Source organism: Atractosteus spatula, chromosome 4 (assembly GCF_055471065.1).
Source record: "Atractosteus spatula isolate fAtrSpa1 chromosome 4, fAtrSpa1.hap1, whole genome shotgun sequence".
Taxonomy (NCBI): domain Eukaryota; kingdom Metazoa; phylum Chordata; class Actinopteri; order Semionotiformes; family Lepisosteidae; genus Atractosteus; species Atractosteus spatula.
In genome coordinates, this window is record NC_142709.1 from 29,802,315 (window position 1) to 29,825,463 (window position 23,149).

A 23,149-nucleotide genomic window follows, 5' to 3' on the forward strand; every position below is an offset into this window, starting at 1 on the left:
AGAGCGAGGAACTAAAATGAATGGGAAAAAAAAATCCTGACAAATCAGCAGCTACCCCCTCATCCTGCGACAACATCGCACTGCATCCTTTTTCCCTTCTATTTCAGGTCCAAGCGGCGACGCAGTTGTTCGAGTTACCATAGCAACAGCATCCGGCGCGTTCGTTCTCCTCTTGGATACACATCCTCAAGCGGGCCCAGCGATTGGCTGCCACCTAACATGATGTCACCACTGCAGGCATCGAATCAAGGGAGTGCAGTCTGCACGGGCGGAAATCCAACCCACTGAGTTAGCGCTGGTTTTCTTGTGCATGTCAGCTACTGAGCCGTGGGCGAGGTTTACGGCTAGCAAAGGCGCGTATTGGGCTCCGTGCACATCTGTCATGAGGGAAAAGCCCAGCCTTCTGCCTGGTACGGAAGCCGAGAGGAGGCTGGCTGGTTACGCGGCGGTGGGTCTCCACCCGAGAGTATGGCGGCTAGGGTAGTATTGGTGTGAGAGGGAGATAGGGAAAGATGAACGAGAGGATGGAAAAGAAGCACAGAGACTGAACTTATTTTATTTACTTTTAAGGAAACGTTTATTTTTTTGCCTTGTTTTTTTCTATCCCTCTGCGGTGACCCGTTTGCCGTGTCTTTCTCTAGTGGTTTTGCTGGGAGCGTCCTCGGTTTTTGCAAGTTTTGTTTTTATCATGCTTCAGAATGGTTTGTTAAGCAAGTGAGAACTTGCAATTACAAACTTGTACTGGCCTTTTCCCTGCCTTTGGATCATATCTGGAAATTGCAACTGCAAAAATATTTGTCACTGGCTGTTTTTGCCTTTTTTTTTTGCAATGAAGTCCTGTTTGAGGCGGCTACTCTTTGTGTTCTGGTTGTAGCTATGTTTCATATATAGCACCACAGAAGGTATAGCTATATATTTTATTGTAGCTTGCAGAGATAATGAAACGCAAGTTTTAATTTGTCAATTTTTTGGAGAATTTTGTTTTACGGTTTTATTTTTTTGTTGTTTAAATGCCGACCGGAGACTGATAGCTTCGCTGGTTTAATTCACCTAGCTGTATACATAACTGTATTTCCACCAATTCTGAATCGGTAAGCGATGCGCGAGTATAAAGTGGTAGTTCTGGGGAGCGGCGGAGTCGGAAAGTCCGCCCTGACTGTACAGTTCGTGACTGGGACCTTCATTGAGAAGTATGACCCGACCATCGAGGATTTTTACCGCAAGGAAATTGAGGTGGATTCGTCGCCTTCTGTACTGGAGATCCTAGACACTGCTGGCACCGAGCAGTTCGCCTCTATGAGAGACCTCTACATCAAAAACGGGCAGGGGTTCATTTTGGTTTACAGCCTTGTTAACCAGCAAAGTTTCCAAGACATCAAGCCCATGAGGGATCAGATCATTAGAGTGAAAAGGTAAAATATGCCAAGAAAATAAATAAATACACGTCGGTGCATGTCTGTCTGTCTGCGTGTTAAGAAACGTAAATTGTGAGTTCCAGCTGCTGCATTTCATTATCAAATCGTTATTGCCCACATCAATCTGCTGTCAGCTCGCATGTGCGCGAATGACAACACTGGTTACTCTTTCAAATCTAATGGTAGTTGCAAGGTTATTGTAAAATGAATTAAACTGCATTCATTGGCAGTGTTAAACAATAGCATCCGAACAGGGTGTTCCCTTGATTTCCTTGCAGTTAATACATGCTTAGGCTCAACATTCAGGAAAGAGATCCTGTTTCTTGGAGAACTCTTAGGAGGTCTTCCATTAAAACAAGTTGATTATTAGTCAGTGGTTAGGTTTGTGTCTGTATGGTTTTCAAACTCCTGGAGAGTGGATGTGTGTGGTATTAGATTTAAATGTGAAGTTCAGACAGCTTATAGCCTTTCCACTTCCCAGTACAGATAGTCATTGTTCTTGGGTAGTGGCAGGAAGTCTTCAGTGTTTATTCCCAGGGTGCAATAGACTAAAGTCAGAGGGAGGAAATGGTCAAACAGATTTCGTACAGTATGTAGGGGATCCACTGGTTAATCAGTCTTATAATGTATGTAATGAGTACACAATGAACCGCACAGATCCCACATTGAAGTGAACAGGTTTGAGCTGACTGGATGTTATTGCATTGAGTTGGCTACATAACCCACATTTGTAACATTCATGAAATCTTTTTCCCCATTTTGGGGTATCGACAAAACTCATTGGCGGAGCTGTTGTTACTCTTAAATGAAGGAAACGGCAAGTTAACAGTGGCTGGAAGGGAAAAGATGAACCGCAGCCGGGGGGAGCTGGGACCTGCTGTGTGAAGACATAGGTGCAGTGCCAACAGGTAGACTTGTTGGGCAGTATGCAGTGTCTGGTATGGCGAAGGTGCTCTGCTGCTCTAGCCTCTGCACAGCAATCTCCTATTGAGTTCTGTGTGTTTCTGATGCCACACTCCAACAAGCATCTGATCATTCCTTCAGTGCAGGAGGAACCACTGTAGTGTTCACACTGTGGTAAGTGATGGTTGCCAACGTTCCTTGTTCTAGCATTGCATAAAATAATTAATAGGGTTATAATTTATATACAATTAGGCTACACTGTTTTTCCTCTTTTATATTGTATAGCCTGGGTAGGTATTGCATTGTACTGTACACTAGGTTCCAGTCAGATTACAAACAGAAGTATAACACTTATATTTTTACAAAGCTAAGGTCACATTTCAAGTGTGGCATTATGTTTTCAGAAATCTAAACTATGTCATAGTGCAAACCTGCAGAATAAACCTGAGTACTTATGTTTTTTTCAGGAATTGATCATGATTCACCCATTACAGACAATCAGTGCAGTATCAGGCATTTTTATGTTCAAATCCTTGAATTGAAAGTTTCCTCGTTTCAGCTGATGTACTTGACACTGTCTTTTTGCTTTTCTGTTTGAAGGCATTGAAATTCAACATCATGTAATATATTAAAAGTGTTTTTTTAGGTTGTTGTGCTATTTTGATATTGTCTTAGCTCATTTGGATGAAACCATCACAACCTAATGTTTTTTTGTGTAAATTACCTTTAGAAATGAAACAATTTCAGTACAGTTCATACAGTATGTTTGAAAATAACAGGTTGGATTTTTTTTAACAAAATGGGCCAGAATACTTTTTTTTTAAAACAGAAACGACACTTTTGATAGCTAACAGGTCTTGAAAAAACACTGATGTACTGTTCTAACTACTCTAGAAGACTTACTTTTGGAGAATAATCCTACTGTACCTGTGTACCCTACACTGTACCACGTGTAGAAGTTACTCTCCAGAAGGCATGCTACAGATTGGAAATGTGCCATTTGAATGTACCATAACCTTAAGAGTGGAATGTATGGTACATTATTTTTAGCGCTGAGCTCTAAAAAGTAACTTGAAGAAATTAATTTAGCCCCAATTCTATGCCCACCTGATGAACTGTACCTTATGTCAATACTATATGCAGTTTTTAAAAGTAAGCCGTTACACTTGAAACAGAAATAGCGTCTGAGAAAAGGTTAAAGAGTGAACTGATATACATCTCATTCCTTCCAGAGTATGTTTTGTTGGTAAAGCCGCCTTATATAGTATTTAATAACTGTAGCAAATGTGCTCCTTCTGATTAAGTTACATGTTATATTGCTGCTGTACTAATCCATGTTACTGCACTTATGTTGTGGGTGAGGTTTGGAAGTCAGGCTTGTGTCTTGTCAGTGTAAGACAGCAGCCTCAAAGAACATGTTTATTAATTGGGGGAAGTGCAGTGTTTCACAAGGTGGTCAGCGTAACTTAGCTGGATTGAGAATGGTGCTGATAAATACAACAAGGGCACCACACCCTGTGCGTTTGTCCACAGAAATGACCACGTTATTCATGGTGTGATCTGTTATGCCTTTTGGTATGATTACTCTGGAAAGGAGGAGGATATTTTGAAAAATGAAATTTAAGAAGTCTTTGGGTAGAAAGAAATGATAGTTTTAATAAAAAAAATAGAAGCATTAGCTGAAAAGTAGTTTTTAATTCACGTTTAGATTTAGTTATTCACTGGATATATACTGATGTACACCAAAGTGAAGCATTTGCAGAGCTTTGACTATATACAGTGGTGTGAAAAAGTGTTTGCCCCCTTCCTGATTTCTTATTTTTTTGCATGTTTGTCACACTGAAATGTTTCAGATCATCAAACAAATTGAAATATTAGACAAAGATAACACAAGTAAACACCAAATGCAGTTTTTAAATGAAGGTTTTTATTATTAAGGGAAAAAAAAAATCCAAACCTACAGGTACCCAGGTTTCACACAGGTTTCACTGTGTGAAAAAGTGATTGCCCCCTAAACCTAATAACTGGTTGGGCCACCCTAAGGAGCAACAACTGCAATCAAGCATTTGCGATAACTGGCAATGAGTCTTTTACAGCGCTGTGGAGGAATTTTGGCCCACTCATCTTTGCAGAATTGTTGTAATTCAGCCACATTGGAGGGTTTTCGGGCCTTTTTTAAGGTCATGCCACAACATCTCAATCGGATTCAGGTCAGGACTTTGACTAGGCCACTCCAAAGTCTTCATTTTGTTTTTCTTAAGCCATTCAGAAGTGGACTTGCTGGTGTGTTTTGGATCATTGTCCTGCTACAGAACCCAAGTGCGCTTCAGCTTGAGGTCACGAACAGATGGCCGAACGTTCTCCTTCAGGATTTTTTGGTAGACAGCAGAATTCATGGTTCCATTTACCACAGCAAGTCTTCCAGGTCCTGAAGCAGCAAAACAGCCCCAGACCATCACACTACTACCACCACCATATTTTACTGTTGGTATGATGTTCCTTTTCTGAAATGCTGTGTTACTTTTACGCCAGATGTAATGGGACACACACCTTCCAAAAAGTTCAACTTTTGTCTTGGCAGTCCACAGAGTATTTTCCCAAAAGTCTTGGGGATCATCAAGATGTTTTCTGGCAAAACTGAGACGAGCCTTTATGTTCTTTTTGCTCAGCAGTGGTTTTCGTCTTGGAACTCTGCCATGCAGGCCATTTTTGCCCAGTCTCTTTCTTATGGTGGAGTCATGAACACTGACCTTAACTGAGGCAAGTGAAGCCTGCAGTTCTTTGGATGTTGTTGTGGGGTTTTTTGTGACCTCTTGGATGCGTTGTCGCTGCGCTCTTGGGGTAATTTTGGTCGGCCGGCCACTCCTGGGAAGGTTCACCACTGTTCCATGTTTTCGCCATTTGTGGATAATGGCTCTCACTGTGGTTCGCTGGAGTCCCAAAGCTTTAGAAATGGCTTTATAACCTTTTCCAGACTGATAAATCTCAATTACTCTGTTTCTCATTTGTTCCTGAATTTGTTTGGATCGCAGCATGATGTCTAGCTTTTGAGAATCTTTTGGTCTACTTCACTTTGTCAGGCAGGTCCTATTTAAGTGATTTCTTGATTGAGAACAGGTGTGGCAGTAATCAGGCCTGGGTGTGGCTAGAGAAATTGAACTCAGTTTCCAAAGATGTGATAAACCACAGTTGATTTATGTTTTAACAGGGGGGGCAATCACTTTTTCACACAGGGCCATGTAGGTTTGGATTTTTTTTTTCCCTTAATAATAAAAACCTTCATTTAAAAACTGCATTTTGTGTTTACTTGTGTTATCTTTGTCTAATATTTCAATTTGTTTGATGATCTGAAACATTTCAGTGTGACAAACATGCAAAAAAATAAGAAATCAGGAAGGGGGCAAACACTTTTTCACACCACTGTATGTGAAAATGACAGATGCCTTGTTCATATTGAGCAATATTGATTGTCCTGATTGACCTTTATGATGCCTTTTATAAAGCTCCTGGGATCTCAGAAGTGCATTTAAAATAGAGAACAAGAGGTACTTCTTTATCCTAAGGGTGGTGGGAGTGTGGAACAGTCTACTCAGAAATGTTGTTGAATCTGGTTGAAATGCTTAGATCAATTAACTACTAACTGATGTAAGGGGAGATGAGCTGAATGGACTCTCACTTGTAATCTTTCTTATGTTCTAATATATGCTTTAAAAGATAAGCCGTGCATGGCATAGACAGACTGGTGACTGGTGTGCTGTGATCAGGATTCCACAAGTTGCAATTAGCTGAACCCGCTGAGGGTAGGGTGTAAATAGCCCTGGAAGAGGATATAGATTCTCTTGGTGGTACAGTGACCCTTGTAGCCTCCCGGGCAGTTTCAGCCACGTGTTACTGTCGGTGAGGGATGCACTCCTTCTCCAGAGTTTGCCGAGTTTTCCCTAGCAGGCGCAGCAGTTCCTCATTCTCCCATGTGCGGTTTCAGGGTTTCATACAGTACTGTAGCTGTGAAACTGAAAAATGCACAGTAGCCTGTTCCAAATCAGGCGAATACAACAGTGATTGTAGATTTAAAAAAAACACATGATGGAGGCAACCCATGGCTGATGTGGGACTGAGGACTGTGAAGGTCAGGACACTCCAGAAATTGCACAGGACACATCATTGGCACGTAGGACACATCTATCCATTTCATCCAAGTTTTTTTCCAGAAGTTCTAGAAAAGGCGGTTGCTTGTGCTTTCAGAATCGGAGGATAGTCAGATGTCAGCCATAACTGGTTGGGAGTGGATATTTGCTTCCACTAAAGTGACCTGAAAGAATGAGATGAATAGAATAGGTTTTCAGCAGTAAAAACCTTAGAGCAATGGCACCTTACTCTCTTATGGTAAATAAAAGTAACGTGGTCATTAGAAAACATAAGAATACAATTGGGTATTAAGCCCAGGATTAGCCGTTTGTGAGTTTGGCACATCTGATGTAGTGGTGAGTGCACCATGCTCAAATTTGCTAGCTCACCAAAACGTAATGCAGTTGTTTTTAAAAATCTTTAAGAAACATCAGGATTCAATTAGAACACAGTAACATAAAGCCACATTTGACTGTTGAAAACCACAACATGAGAGAAAAATTTTAGAATGAGGCAATCAACAGTGCATGTACACAGCACCAGTTCCAATATTAGAGAAAAATCCCCTTTGCATATACAGTATAAAGGACAAAATGCAATCTTCACTTTTGGATCCAAAAATTCTTCTGTCTTGCCACTTAACTTTACAAACTGATACACTATAATGCATTTCCCCAAAAAGGGAAAAGTTGTACAGTATTTGCGTTTTTCAGACCTGTGGGAATAAATACGACTTCATTGCCATGCCTGATGTGAATATGACACAACGTGGCTGGAGAGCGAATTCGATCTATTCCCCCAGGCCTGTGCCTCTGAATGACTGAGTTCTAATCTTAACTGAAATTCAGCTTTCAATGGCAAGAAACAGATATTTGTGTATTTCCCATTTTGGGTTTCGCTGCCTTTTCGTGTTGTAAATGAGGTAGGCCTATGAGCTCATGAGATGTAGACTTCAGATGTGGAGTGCTTTTTGGATGTGTGTTTTAATGAGAAGCAAAAGGAACTTGGTTTTGTTTATCATTCAAAGCTACTTAAAGGAACATAATACAAGTGGCTGTGGATATTTAATCATGTATTACATTACTCACGACAAACAATCCCTTGTGTAAATATGCGTCGTTTTGCCATTTCGCTGTACCCTGTTGCTGTTTAAGTGTTACTATGCCTGAGTTTGACCTGAGTCAGGTGTAAGGAATGCTAGATTCAGAAGATTAATTTTTCAACTCCAGAGGGACAAACAAATGTGTGGGCTTAGGACTAAATCTAAATCAATAAAAAATATTGATTGTAACTTAACATTACTCCAGTAATGCCCTTAAAAATAAACTAATATAAAATAAACAATGCCATTGACGTTTTCACATTGATCCTGAAACACTTGATCCTGCTAGAGACTACTTCGACTGTGTTGTTGCTCTGCAGTACTTCCCACTTTCTCTGTTTCGCAGAGCAATATGAAGTGTTTGTTCACAGGTAAACATGATTTCTTCCACCTCATGCTTCAATTGGTTTTCCACAGCACTAAGATTCGGCCAGTAGCCATATCACCCTGCAACTCACAACTGGCAACCCCGAAGCTGAAACTCAGCAGGTGTGAATCTGGTCAGTACCTGAATGCGAGACCTCCTGGTTGCTGCTGGAAGTGGTGTTAGTGGGACCAGTAGGGGGTGCTCACCCTGTGTGTGGGTCCTTTATGCCCCAGTATAGTGGTAAACTGTAACAGTTTACCATCCTTCGGATGAGATGTAAAACTAAAGTCCTGACTCTCTATGATCATAAAAATCCCAAGATGTTTCTCAAAGAGTAGGGGTGTTAACCAAGCGTCCTGGCCAGATTTCCCCCACTGGCCATCAGTCATGACCTCCTAATAATCCCCATCTATGAACTGGGTTTATCACTCTGTTCTCCTCCCCACTGATAGCTGATGTGTGGTGAGCATTCTGGTGCACTATGGCTGCCATCGCATCATCCAGGTGGTGGTGAAGGGGAGTCCCCATTACCTGTAAAGCGCTTTGAGTGGAGTGTCCAGAAAAGCACTATATAAGTGTAACCAATTATTATTATTATTATTATTAAGATTTCCTTAGAACAGTGTGCCGCAAGCCTAAATTGAAGCTAATTGTAGAATAGAAGAATAAAAAAGTGATGTGATGAGGTACTCCTCTGTACTGTTTGCTCTTTTTAAATTGCCATATCTGCATTTGAATTTGAGCTGAAATGGTTAAGGAACACTCTTAAGAAACATTTTAAAAAGCTTGTCACAGCAGGTCGCAGTGATTCTCAAGAGTAACTTATGCAAAAAAAAAACATTTTTTCTTTAAGTGTTTTTATTTTGGAGCCGTTTTATTGACAAAACCTCATACAGAGCTTTTTTTTCTGCTTACTGTACACAGGAGTGCACTAATGCATTCATGTGAGACAGGATCTCAAGCTTCCAATTAGTTATTACCTTCTTTCTGTGTTAGTGAAGCATTTTAGTGATACCTAGCTTTTGACATTATAGAATGGACCCTTGTCAGTTTGCAACTTCTTATTTTCATAATGTAAGAAAAAGATGCTTTAAATGAAATTGGATTTGTGAGTGCAGGTTCATCTGTTCCTGTTGACAAACGCACCGGAAGCTACATTATATGGCCTCTTCACCTCTTTAATTCTAAGTAGCCCAGCTGTCTTATTTCTTTAGACTGAGGCATAATGATAGGGATCAGAGTATTTGCTGTGTCGCCTGGGAGATGTAAAAATATCCTAAACCTAATTGGTCAATTGTAAAATAACTGTTGCAGCCAAACTTTCTCTAAATAAGAATTGACCTGAAGCTTTGTGATATGTTTTGTTTGTTAGTGGTTTTGAGAGTATTTATTCATTTTCCTTTAGCAAAAGGAAGTGATTTTCTGAGGCAGTTCCTAGGAGACATTCAAGAAGGTTGAAATAATAGCACACAGTTTTAGTGCGATGAAGCTCAGATTACTGTATATTGCTTTGCTGTTTACCTGTTTTAACTTTCTTTACTTCTGTTTTGGAAAATATATTTTTTTAAGATCAGTTTAGTTTTTTTTAATCCCTTTAGATGTTCTTTAGTGACTCTCAAAGTGGTAGCTAATGATACAATATGTGTTGTATGACTTTTCTCACACAGCGTGCTGAGAGTAAGTGACCACATCTTGGTATAATTTCTCAAGAAAACTATCTGGAAGCAAAATGGGTGTTTCCTAACCACAGCTGTACTGTGTTACAGCACACTGTAGCAGGAGTTTCTCTCACCTTGGCTGTAAAATGGAAGTCTTATTCCTTCTCCTAAGGGACTTTCCTTGTCAACCATGTTTTATCACTTTCTGTTCAAGAACACCTATTGCTAAATTAGAAGCTCCAGAAGATTTTAATTGAAATTGAATACATTCGCCCTTATTTTTCTTCTGAATTGGCAATAGCTCATGAAGAGCATTAGATGGCAAGGTGGGAAACAGTTAACCTCCATATGGGAACTAGTATATTTAAACCAAATAGGCTGAGAGAGCTGTGTTTCTCCATTTCTCATGCATACCACTCTGTATACAGTTTTTGCAGAAAATGGCGACATGCCAGCGTGACCATTGTCTCAGCTGGAGTAACCCACTCATTTTCAAAGTCCCAAAAAAGGATTTTTTGAAACTAACTTCGGAGTGGAAAAGTAGTTATTTCTCTTTCAATGTCCTCTGCACAGAGTGAACTCTACAGAACGTTCATATGTATGCAGAAATCTGTGAAGTTAAACATGCAGGAAGTACCTGCTTTTAAGAAACAAGTGATTTCAAATCAGTCAGACTAATGGCTGTACTTTGTAATGCAAATTGTGCGACCATCTCATGCACAGCAGGAAGATCTGCAGATGACTTAACATTGTTTGTCTTTTATTTGCTCTTTTCCCTTCAGAACATTTTTTTAAACTCCTGGTTCATTTGAGCAGAAAAGGTAAAGGCAGAAGTGTGAATGTTTTGCTAATGTATTAACCTTTTAATCCATAGATACTTTTAGGTTTAGATGTGTAGATTAATTACAACTTTACATGATCTTCTTTTTCCATGCATTAGGAACATTCTTTTTGCGTTTTCATTAATTGTCCCACAAATCAGAGTCAGGGGTTCATATAAAAATGCAAGTATGCAAGTGTAGAAAGGTACATCAGTGCAGCTGAAACTGGAAAAGTCTGGATCCTTCTACTGTGCCCAGTTGGAAACCCAGGTGTTAGGCAGCTGTTTTTGGCTGTTTCATATTGTGCATTTGGGGTTCTTTTACCCTGGTACCTTACAAATGTGTCTCTGCAGCAAAACACCGGCAATTTCCAGTGTGGGAGATTCAAGCATTAGCATTTTAGGCATGCTTGTCACACATTTTTTAATCTAATTGTGCTGCTTGAAAACTAAAAAGAGGTTGACAGAAGCCTGAGATAAAACTGCAGAACAAAACTGACTTTCGTGTTTTAGAGCCATTTACGTTGCACCATGTTAATGAAGAAAATAGATCAGAAATATGTTTTTGGAAATCGTCATCTTCCAACTTTTCTGAATCTTTTACAGGGCATTAAGAGAGACTCTCACTGCATAGCAATGTGATCTGTTTCAGTTTTTACAAGGTTCCTCGATAACCATTGCCATGTGAATATTTCAAATATTTGTGTTTCATGGAGGTAAAATAGACCTTTGTTCCCCCCTTTTAATTTCTGCAAAAGCCTGTAGTTAAAAACTATCCATCCATCTATTTTCTAACCACTTTATCCAGTACAGGGTTATGGGGGAGCTGGCAAAAAATGGGCGCAAGGCAGGATAACATCCTGGTTGGAACTCCAGTCTGGCTCAGGGCACACGAAGACATGCACATGCTCACATCTGGGTCAGTTTTCCCAGAAGCCAGTCAACCTAGCAGCGCGTCTGTGGACTGTGGGTGGTAAACCAGAGCACCCAGAGGAAACTCTGATGAACATGGGGGGGAAAATATAAAAATTCCACGCAGATAACACCCCCAGCGCTATAAGGCAGCAATGCAAATCACTGCGCCACCTTGCTGCCCCACTAAATACTAAAATAGATCAAATATAATGGGAGTCTTACATGCTAGCTTTCCAAAAGTCATTGAGCTCCCCATTAATGTTTTAGATCCAGTTACAGCCTTGTAATGTACACTGCTGAGTAAAGTAACCATGAAAACATGAAAATCTGTTTGAATGTCTCTGTTTCCTCAATGCTGTCAACTATATGCAACACACAAATGTGTGAATTTGTAGTACGGCTGTAATGGCAGTTCGTTCTAAACTTGGAAGTTTTTACCTCAGTTTCTCATGGCACAAATTGGCATTGAAAACTGGCTATCATGCCAGACCAGTTAAAACCCAGGGGTGATAAAGCACTCTGACGCCTACACAGCAACATCGCAACTCTTTTCCCAGGGGGCCTGCGTAACAGCAGATGACACCCAACTGTTCTCAAACCAAATCATCAGACACAGGCAGCTGAGGAGTGCGTGTCTTTACTGTAAGATAGCGTGCGCCTTTCCGTGAAGATTTGTGAGATTGTGGAAGAACAAAGCTTCTTCAATTTACAACGTCTCCTTTGATAGGAGACTGAGCAGTTCATGCCCCCTGACAACAGCAGCGGCAGCACGCGGCAACATCAGGCACATTGCAGCTGGTTGTTTCTGTTCAGAAAGTGGTGTGGTTTTTAAGCAAGGCATTGGTATAGGCTTTGGAGTGCAGCCCACCAGTGTCCAGTGATTAGGGATCTTTAAGGGGATACCTGAATACACCCCCACCCCAGCTTGTGATGTAAACCTGTCACCTAAACTGGGAAGGGAACTGATGTGGTATTAATTGCAAGATGGCATTCCCTGCCTTTCCACGCTTCCTTAGCCCACTTGCTTGCGCGTTACAGCATTGACAAAGGGAGTCACCTCCAGTGGCAAGTTGAATTTTAGAATCTTTCCTGTGTTTTTTAAAAACATTCACTAATCAGATAAGCACTGTACTGTATTTTAATAAGATGGATAAAACCGCAGTGCCCTTCAATTTTTTTTATCCCCCATTTAATGAGATGGAAACAAAAATCTAAGACTTTAATTGTTATAGTATTGCACAGAGCAATCTTGCCATTAATTCATTTAATTGCAGAAAACACAAGCACATCTCTAAGTATTCCCTTAAATAAAATCCAATATAAATCAGTCTACAGTAACATTGTGCTCTTTGGAAGAGCATTGGAAGGATCCAGAATTATATGAAGGCCCCCAATGATTCCCTGTTTCTATGTGGTATGAAAGGAGATGACACAAAATAGTAGTAGCATCATCATGGTACAGTTCAGATAGCTTTCCAAGAACTGCAGGTTAATGGCCATTGACCTCAGGGGTTGGGGGATGGTTATAAAAGAATATCCCCCAAAAAATGAATCTACCACCTTCCAGTGTAGTGTCCATTATTAAGAAATGTAAGGCTCTTGTTATACTGTAGTAGCCACCCTGCTAGGAACAGGACTCTAGTGAATCCTGGTACAGAGCACTGTGCAGCAAGTTGTTTGGGAGGTGATCAGTTAGTGATCAACAACACAAACTGGCATCTACAGGATACAAAGCATCAAAAACTACATTCATCTTGCCTGCATGAATGTAACAAAGATTGAGCTTTATGCATATGCTGATCATTGTTTGAAACGCGTGCTGTGAAAGCATTCACAGTAAACCACATGTCAGTTTTCTGAGTGCTCCTTTAAATCTGCAGGTATTTCAGCCCTTGTCAAGACAGGGGAAATCATGTTCACATTCCAGGAAAAGTTTGTGCAAACTGTCAAGCTCACGTTTTGCTGAAAATGAACACTTCAGCATGACGACGATCCAAATCATATTCAAATTGACAAAGTGATTAGTTGAACACAAAAATGTCCTTAGATGACCATCTTAATCTCCCGACCTCGATCCAGTTGAATGTTTGTGGTTTGAAATCAAGAAGGTAGTTCGCTACCAGAAAATCAAAGCTCGGAAGGACCTAGAGCACGTTGTCAGGGCAAGGTTTATGAAATACAGTTCTCACTACAAGGGGGTGAATAAATGTGACCCTCAGGTTTTCTGGATTTAATTCTTTATAGCAGATACAGCCTTATGTACAGTTCTACTAAAATCATAGTATATCACATGATCTAATCTGTATATAATGATTGATGTACCTATTTCATCAAGAGAATGAATATATCTAGAAAGCACTAGATGTCATTTGAATAAGACATAAACCTGTTCAGGTTTGATAAAAAATGTCACTGTTTACATATGGATAACTACACACAAAGTCGTTAAGATGGTGCTGCTCAACTTTAAACTCATGTTTTGCATAATATACATTTCACAACTATCTGATAGTGTACTATCCTTATGTACTATGATATAATCAATTTTGAACTGGATTATCAACATGTTTTTATTCAGCATGGGTGACTTGCATTGAAATTCAAACTTCATTTTTAGAAAGCTATTTCTCTGAAGAAGAGAAATATCTTACAGTGGTCTTGTAATGTAATTGATAAGGAATTAAGAATTAGCAATGCTTGTGGTTCTTCTAATAGCAGTCTTTATAAAAGTACCAAACTCCATCTTACTACATTTGGTTGTAAACTGTCTGCTTTTTTAAACCATAATAAGAACAGGAACACTGATATCAAATATGGTAGTGACTTGACATACTTACATACTGTATAACCAAGCTCACCCTTGAGTCTCATAATGTACAGTAGTATATAGTATTTATGGTTAAAAGACATAATTAACCCTCCCTTATATCATAATGACAGTACTAAAGCATTGGCTTTAATGTAATTGAGACTAAAAATTAATATAATTGATTAATTGAAAACATTAATCAACTGAAACAAGCAACAGTCATCACAGGTTTATACTAGTCAGCTAAAATAAACTACATGAATTCCTCCTCCTTGTCGAGTGGATGCCTTCACTTTCTCTCTCTGCCTTTCCAGCTACTTTCCTGCTCTGTGATTAGCATGCCACACTAGGCAGGGCCAATAAAACTGTGAACGTCTGAAGTCATCTCCCCACGTCACTGACATAAAACTGGGAGTGTTCATTACAGTACAAAAACTAGACCACACTGAGATGCGGATGCTGGTTAGTAGGTACTTGGGTAGGGGGCAGTGAGAGGCTCACTCACTATCTACTGTAAATTTGTTTTGCAATCCTAAAGTGTTGGGCAGCCTAACAGCAATTAGCTTCGTTTAATCCCGCTGCACTGTTCTTCAGTCTAAACCTGACCGAATCGTGAATAAGTGAATACACAAATTTTAAATTTGCAGATGTCAGCACCTTATTGTATTGTCACATTGCAGTAATTGCAATGTGGACGGTGCGCGGTGACTCTGTAGCCAAGGATCTGCAGCTGTAGCTGGAAGGTTGCCAGTTCGAATTCCGCGGCTGGCAGAGGAATCCTACTCTGTTGGGCCCCTGAGCAAGGCCCTTAACCCCAACTGCTCCAGGGTATAATGGCTGACCCCAAGGTTCTCTCCCTGTCTGTCTCATGGAGAGCAAGTTGGGGTATGTGAAAAGACAAATTCCTAATACAAGAAATTTGTGTATGGCCAATAAAAGTGATCTTAAAAAAATAAAATTGCAAAATCTTTGCATTTACACAGAATCAGAACCTTCGGATATCTTGACTTTTCATTCAAATTATGCCTAGTCGTACCATAAAATACACACTTCATAGCACCTTAATAGTATAGCCTCAAATTTTAATATTTGAGCTAAAATAAAAAGGTTATATATCTGTATAAATTTCACCTATTGTACACTCTGTTCTGTTGTCCATTCATGTTAAGTTAGATCTCTTTTGTGCATTTGGTACTGTAGATCATTAGATTCTTTTTGAAACCTCTACAGTCTCTCAGGGAAAGTTTTCAGGAAAGACAGAAAAGATTGTTTCATATCTCAACAGTATTTCTCATTAGGTAAAGTTAATTCGGCATTTAATTCTGCATGTTTTATGTTTTTATAGTACCACTCATATAAATACTCCAGAAGCATAAACAAAGCTTACATTTCTGTGGTCCTAAAGAACAAATGTATGCATCATTCTCAGCCCAAATTGTCATGGCTTTGCCTGTTCTAGTTGAAATTAAACCAATATATATGAGATTTTCTGATAATTGAAATCAAATTCTTTTAGGATAACCTTTATGAAAATAAGGTCATAGGGGACGTTAGATCTTGCTGAAACTCTTTGAACAAGCAAAAAAAAAGCAATGGAAAATATGGTGTATTTAGATTTTCAGAAGGCATTTGATCAAGTTCGTTATAAAAGATTAGTTTTCAAATTGCATGCATTATTAATTCGGAGAAGTGTGTGTATTTGGATTGAGAACTGGTTCAAGGATAGACAACAGTACAGAGGCATAAGAATGGTTAGAAATGATCGATCTAGCTCATTTGGTAGTACAGTAGAGAATGCAAAATACAAGTATTAAGCCACCTCTGTAAAAGCAACAATTGAAATTTGAAAAGATATAGACAAAGTTCCAGCCTGGGAAATGCCAGGAAAATAACATTTAAGAAAGACAAGTGCAGAGTGTTACAAGCGGGTATAACGCGTGCAGTTATCTTTGCTCCTGCCAGGATTCAATCCCGGTCACTCGCTGGCTCTGACACGCAAAGCACATGTCCCTAGAGAGCACATAACTCCGCTGTGTCCAAAGACCAAGTCTCCCTGCCAGGGCTGAGTCTTACACTGTTTAGCATCAAGAGGGGGGTTATACCATGTCCATACTGTAACTCAGGCAGTGCATGAGTCCTGTTAAACAGGTGGCATACACATAACTATTAGTACATCAGGCTAGTTATGAAAAAGACTTATGGACTTAGGTGTTTATGTTGACACATCTTTTCAATTCACTAGATAATGTGGGGAAGCAATAGAAAAGGTAAATAATGTTAGGATCTAGAGTTAAAAGTGTGCATTTTTAAATCTAAGGATGTTATGTTAATATTGAACAATGCACAAGTAAGGCCTCATTTAGAATACTGTTCATGCTTTTGGTTATCATGTTCCAAAAAAGATGGTACTGCAGTGGAATCAGTCTGGAGAAGAGTAACCAGGTGCATTCTGGAGCTTAAAGAAATACGCTGCACTGACAGGCTGAAAGAGCTGAAGCTTTTTAGTCTCAAACAGAAGGCTGTGAGCCTTCGATATTCACTCCAGTAACCAAATGCAAACAGTGAAAGGTCACTAGGAGAAATGTGAATGTACATTTAAAGCCAAGACATGGAGACACTTCTTTACCAAAATTGTTGTGGGGGTATAGAACAAGCTGCCCAGCCACACAGTAGTTAAAGCTGAACCTCTGGCTTCAGTTTCTTCAGTTATGCTACTAATTGCAAACTAGGCTAGGTGTGCCAAATGGTCTCCTCTGGTTGGTAACCTTTCATATGTTCTTAGTTTTAGCACTGTGTTTAAGTATTTAAACTTGTGCGTCATTCTGGACCCTGAGATTTAATTTGACCTACATTTTATGTCTGTGATTAGATCTGCTTGGAAAACACTGTTAAAGTCAAAACTTGTCTGGATTAGAAGGATGCAGATGTACTGGTTAGTGCCTTTATGAATTCCTGTCTTGATTATTGTAATTCCTTACTTGCTGATATGCCAGACAGCAAACTGAATAGGTTCTTGAGCATGTTCGGAATGCAGCAGCTGGCTGGTGACTCTCTGATCACATCACTCCCTGTGATTAGGTCTTTGTATTGGTTGCCTAATAGTTTTCTTACAGACTTTAAAGGAAGCAAATGTGTTTGTTTTGAGAAAAATAAGGACTATAGATTTTGGATACCGATTACATGTTTTTGCGATCATTTTAATTACTATATTATCATGAGAACTATGATGCTGCCTTTGTGTGCATAAACAATAAATTATCATCATCTTTCGTGAGAGAGTTGATTGGGCACAAGTGATGCAGTGAATGTGAAGCCAGGTGTGAGTCAACAAAAGAAGAACAGTAATTAGGAACCAAAATGCACTGCTTTTCAAGAAAAAAGCACCTTTAGTGTCATTGGTAATGTTGGAGCTTAGGTGGGCTGTGGAGCCAAGTCTTCTTTAGCAGTGAATAAGGGTTGTGTGTAGTCCACCTTAATGGAAGGCAGTGAGTGTGGTGCAGATGTACAGAACAGTACACTTATTGATATGTATAGCAGACCAATCTGTGAGGAGCTCCAAGTGTAATGCTCTGATCAGGAGCATCTATCTGCTACATAACTCCACTTGTAGTGACTGTTGGCCTGACTGCATGCTGTAACATTGGACCTCTCCTGCTGCTCTTACTGTGGGCTCATCCTGAAATGATAACATTCCAGCATGTGCTTCTAGTCCGATGGTCATTTCCCTGCTAGTAACTTTGTTTCTTTTAAGGGATAAGTTTCTTCTGATGCTCATACTGTATATGAAGTCCTTCATGGGTCAGAACCGAGTCACTTGCTGTATATCTGCTTTATTATTCACTGAGATCTGAGAACGCAGGTGATACTGTTAGTCCTGGTACAGTTTCCAGTCGGCTGCACAGAGAGATTTCACCTGCTACACTCTCCATTCTTGGAACCCCCTCCCAGTTCGCATCAGACACATCGGGACACCGGACTGTTTTCAAATCAAATCAGAGACCTATTGTTTTAGATACACCCGTTGTAATTACTGGCTTTGTTGTTTCCTCGTCTCATTTTCATAATTAGCCCACGCCAGGATGTCTAGCATGAAGGGTGAAATATCAGAATACAATTGTGTTCTATAAAGTGAGGAATATAAATGAAAAGAAAGTTTTGGATAGGTTCATCCCTGATTTAAATATCTTAGAGTCTGAAATGTGTTAAGGGGGAATATTTGGAAACATTTTAAGATGTCAACACATCTCAGTGTAGGAGAAGGGTGTCTGGTCATTGTACAGTAGCTGGAATGTAATTTATTTATTGCATTGATGGTCTGTTATTGAATAGAGGTCTCCGTTTTTACTCCATCAGTCCCAGGCCTCCTTCAGCTTCAGTCTCATTTTGTATGCTGTCATGCTGTATCAGCATCAAGCTCGGGTGTCAAGGCGGATTATTAATATTCGGTGGGGGAGAAGAACTGATTAGCTGCTGTGGGCTAGCAGGGACTTATGAATTGTGTTTTCAGAAACAGTGCTGCTTAGGTGAGGCTTCCTGACAAAAGACAGATAATGCTCATGGGTAGCAGATGAAAGGGTGTCATGTGTGAGCCCGTGCAGTTGTGTCCACCAACTGCTTACGACAGGAATACAACAGGACGTGATTAGTACTACTGGCAGTCCCCGTTCAGAACTTGGGCTGCACTCTTCATACTTTTTCATTTTGTTTTGCGAAACCTTTAGACCGTGCTACAACGCAATGTGAAGGAAATGCACTTTTTCTGAAAAATTTCTTGGTTGTTTTAGAAGGCCTCTGCAAATGTCCCCAAGAATGTGTCTCTCCGTAGGTTCTCTGTAGTATTTCAATGGTTTGTTTGAATTTTCAAACACACTTGTACCCTCTTGCCTCATTGTAGTTTTTTTTTACTCATTTTGGTCAAATGGTTGGTCTGCTAGGTGTGTTTCTTTTAAGCTGGAGAATTGCAGGAATTGTTATTCTTTTTTCTATTTGTGTTTTTTTTAATTTATTTTATTTTGGGGTTTTTTAAAGACCTCAGTCTGATGCTCTGCTTTCCTTCACCTGAGAAATAACGTTCTACACGTGAGCATTCAGCACACAGAGAATGTGGAAAAAATTAAATGATTACCAAATGCTGTTATTTTTGTAAGATTTGTCTTTAAAATTGAAATTCCTAAACAGTGAAGATCATCTTCCCTTTCTGCGGCATCAATGGGATAATTATTAATCCGTAAATCAATACATTTTAATCCTTAAAATGTTTAGCATTTAATATTGCACTCACAGTTCAACTCAATAAAAATTGCAGTCCCTTAGACGTGTTTTGTGAGATAACTCCTTCAGGTGTGGCCATTCTGAAAAGCAGTCTACGCCCTGCCATGTGTTAGTTTTGTTTTCTTAAAGAGCTGAGCTTGCCATACCTACATCCTGTCTGTAAATAATGCAGTTGTTGCTATACCTGTGTGTTATCAAACTGAAGCCTTTGTACCTTAGGCAAAGTAAATGGTGAAGGCCTACAGTAACTTGTGCAGAGCACATGGAAAAAAAGGAGTGCATATATTTCCTGCTATTCTATCTTTCAAATATTTTGGCAAACTGAAACGTTATTCTTTATATTTTCCAAAGTGGCTGAAAAAATAATAATTTTGAGCTTTGTAGTGCAGTGTATTCGCCACTGATCATGGCTGTGTTCATTCTTTATCAGAAATGTTGAAAATTATTGTCAGCTTTATTTCATTATATGCTGGGTCTTAAAGGGCTCTCTTAAATGAAAGCCTGTTTCTTTTGGTGATTGCTATTTTCTGTTTAACCGCATTAAGTATTTTGGTTAATCTTACTCGTCTCAGTTTTTTGACTGTTTTTCTGCCCTTTAATCAAATCAAAGCTCAGAAGTCTAATGGTATGTTTAAAGAAGTGAAAACATCTTCCATAGTTTACATTTTCAGAGGGGTTTGAACTGTATGGTATAATAAAAATAGAAGTTTCTTAACATACACGTTTTAAATGATTTTCAAAAATCATTTCCAGTCCTTTAGACATTGTGCATATCTCAAACATTCTTTTTCAGTCTTTAGTTTGGCCTGTTTAATATACCTTTCAGAGCAAATCAACAGGGGGAAGCAAAAACAGTTAACTTTATTAAAGGACTTTAAAACCTAAAACCTTTAGGTTTTAAATTGTTTTAACAATCTAAAAGCCTTTATATCTGTTATCTATTGTATATCTTAGGGGCATTAAATGTTTGTACATTTTGTATGCTTAATTTTCTTTTCTCCTGGTTCTTAAGTATTGTGACATTTTAAAAATGTTGTAGTCAGATTTTTTCTTTTATCATTTCTGTTGATGTGCCTCAGAAATGTTGAATTGCTTAAAAAAACTCTAGAATCAGTGATAAGACTATGTTGTACTTTTTTCTTCTACCCAGTTATCTGGAATAGCCAATTACCCTTCAAAATGACTCCCCATTGGATACTAATAGCACAGGATGGAGAAAAGACAACAGGTGTCTTCTGAGATTTTAGATTCTGGGACATAAGAAATGTTACTAACAAATCATTCAGCCCATTAACCCATTTGTTTGTTAGTAAGTAATTGATCCAAGGAGCTCATCCAGCCATTTCTTGAAAGAAAATGGATCAGCTTTAACATGACTGGGTAGCTTGTTCTATACTCTTATAACATTGTGCATGAAGTGCCTCCCATTCTCGATTTTAAACACATCTCCACTTAGTTTCCACATGTACTTTTTTCTTGTTTCTGTCAGTGCTTTTAAGAATTATGGATAGTTAGATCAGATCCACTCATAATCTTCTCTTTTGAAGACTAAAAATATTGAGTTCTTTTAGTCTCTCGGTGTAGGACATTCCTTTCAGTCCCATTATGCATCTGATCCCTCTTCTTCTGATTGCAATTTCTTTTTGCAATATGGTGACAAAGATTGTACATGATATTCTAAATGAATAAACACCCCTACATGCTGGAAGTAAACAATCAATTTTGTGTGACAGTGTAAGAACACAGAGCCATAATTGATAAGCTGTAGCAGCACAGGTTTCTGGCCTAAATGCAGGTGTCAGGTGAGGAGCAATCTGAGAACTCCCCAGTGAGCTTAATGCCTTTTAGCCTTGGTCAAAACCTTGGCTTTAAACTAGCAAACTCTAGTCTGAGTCTGTCTAAGTGAAGGATTTTCCTTGAGGGGTCAATAATCTGATCTATACTCTAAATATAGCTGTACCATGACATTACATGACATGATCCCATGATGTCACAACAAAGAGACTTAATTTTTAAACCAGACGTGATACATCTATGTGCTTTTCATAAAGAGGCAAACAAAAAAGGAGAAAGGTAATGAAAAAGGGATCTGATGAGCCTCTGAGCACTTGAACTTTTAATACTGTTCTATCTTCAGTGTAAAAAGTACAAGCTTAGACCCATGGTAAGTAACAGCAGCCTTATCTTAGCCCACCTTGTCTGATCTTGTCATATCCCAGAAGACAAAGCAGAGGCCTGGTCAATTCTGAATTGGGAGACCTCTAAGGAGAACCAAGTTGCTGTTGTTAAGCGGTGATGTTTGACAGGAAGGTAGTACATTTTCCTCTGGACCAGAATGTCCAATCCAGAGCCCAGTAAGGTGACTGGGGACACTGTGTTGCAGTAGGTATTGCCCTTTGAATGAGATGTTAAACTGAGATCCTGTCTTCTTCTTCATTAAAGATCCTGTTACAAAAGAGTAAGGTGAGTCAGGAAATTACCCGAATGTTAAGACAGTGTGTGTTATTTTAATTCCCTGAAGCAGTTCTGGTGATAAAGTAATAAATGAGTCTAAAATGAGTCTAAAACTTGGACAATTATTTATTAACAATAAAATAACACATACACAATAAATATACAAATCTATACAACACTTAGCCTATTACATGTGTACAATCTAGGTTCCTGAGTGCTAATTCCTACAGAAAATGCAGTATTCAGCCACTATAATACAGATATGCAACAAAGCACTGTAATGGACCTTAAGAAATAAACAATCTGTGTCCTAATAAAAATAGACACTGTTCAGAACTAAATCTCTCTTCCCACAACATCAATGCCCAAAAGTTAATGGGAGTCACTTTGCCTATTCAGTAATGCATCGCCAAGCAGTGAGAAAACCAATGTTATTAGCCTGAGGGCTCCCCAATATAGGAAGTCCAAAAACGGAAGAGGAGATGATGCATGATGATGTTCCTTCTTCTCTCTCCTATCATTACATTATTTCTCCTCTGTCTTTTCTTCCCTGTATTTATGTGTTTATTATGACATTATGGGGCTGTTGGCGCATAATGGCTGCCGTGTCACCCAGGTGACTTCAGTGGTGGTCAAAGTGTCTCCTACATGCAAAGTTCTGTGGGACCCTTTGGAATCAGTGCTGTTAATTAAAATATTCACACTTGAGCAGCCATCTCAAATTTCATGGTGGATTTTATCAGACAGTTTATAGAGAAGCTGGACCAGGGTGTTCATTGTAATTTTGTTATGCAATATAAATTGTTCAGTGACTTTGACTTACTCTTTTAAAACTTAATTGTGTAGCAGGTCACTTTTCTGACAAATTTCCTTCAGCATTTGTCTCTACTATGAATAACTCTGTGAACAGGCTTGAGTTTTGTTTTGTGTCTTACAGTTTTTTTTAAAAAAAATTTCTAACATTTCAAAACGGGTTACCTATCAATAAAGAAACCATTGCTCAGTGCATTAAATCATTTTATTTATCCCTCACAACTGAAGTTTGTATTTTTCCAAATTACTTAGTGGAAGACAATGAATAAAATCAGCCAATAGGATGGACAGCCATTATGTATGCTCTTACATCAGTTGTATATTTCATTAGTATTCTATGGCATTAAAATGATCTTTTATCCATAACTTTAGAATGAAATTTAATACTGAATTTCCTGCATGAAGTCAAAAGTCCTTTGCTCCTGCACATCTGAATTGGAACCATAATTATTTAAAGGTTTATTGAAGTGGAGATTTTTTTCCTGTGGGCTCAGCAG

The 23,149-nt window shown here is 39.0% G+C and overlaps 1 protein-coding gene across 3 annotated transcripts in view; it reads left to right on the forward strand.

Annotated features, from left to right (window-relative positions):
* Positions 1-437: 437 nt before the first annotated feature.
* The window catches only part of LOC148836047 (ras-related protein Rap-2a), a 41,845-nt gene continuing 19,133 nt past the window's right edge, over positions 438-23,149 (forward strand). For 2 of the 3 annotated variants that reach the window (XR_016090914.1, XM_088912568.1), the window contains exon 1: positions 438-1,412. Coding sequence is in view for 2 of the 3 variants with exons in the window: in XM_088912568.1 (XP_088768694.1) it covers positions 1,099-1,412 (314 nt within the window). In the remaining variant the exon portion in view is untranslated. The remainder of the gene's footprint in view (positions 1,413-23,149) is intronic. The other variant, XM_088912569.1, reaches the window with a different exon arrangement.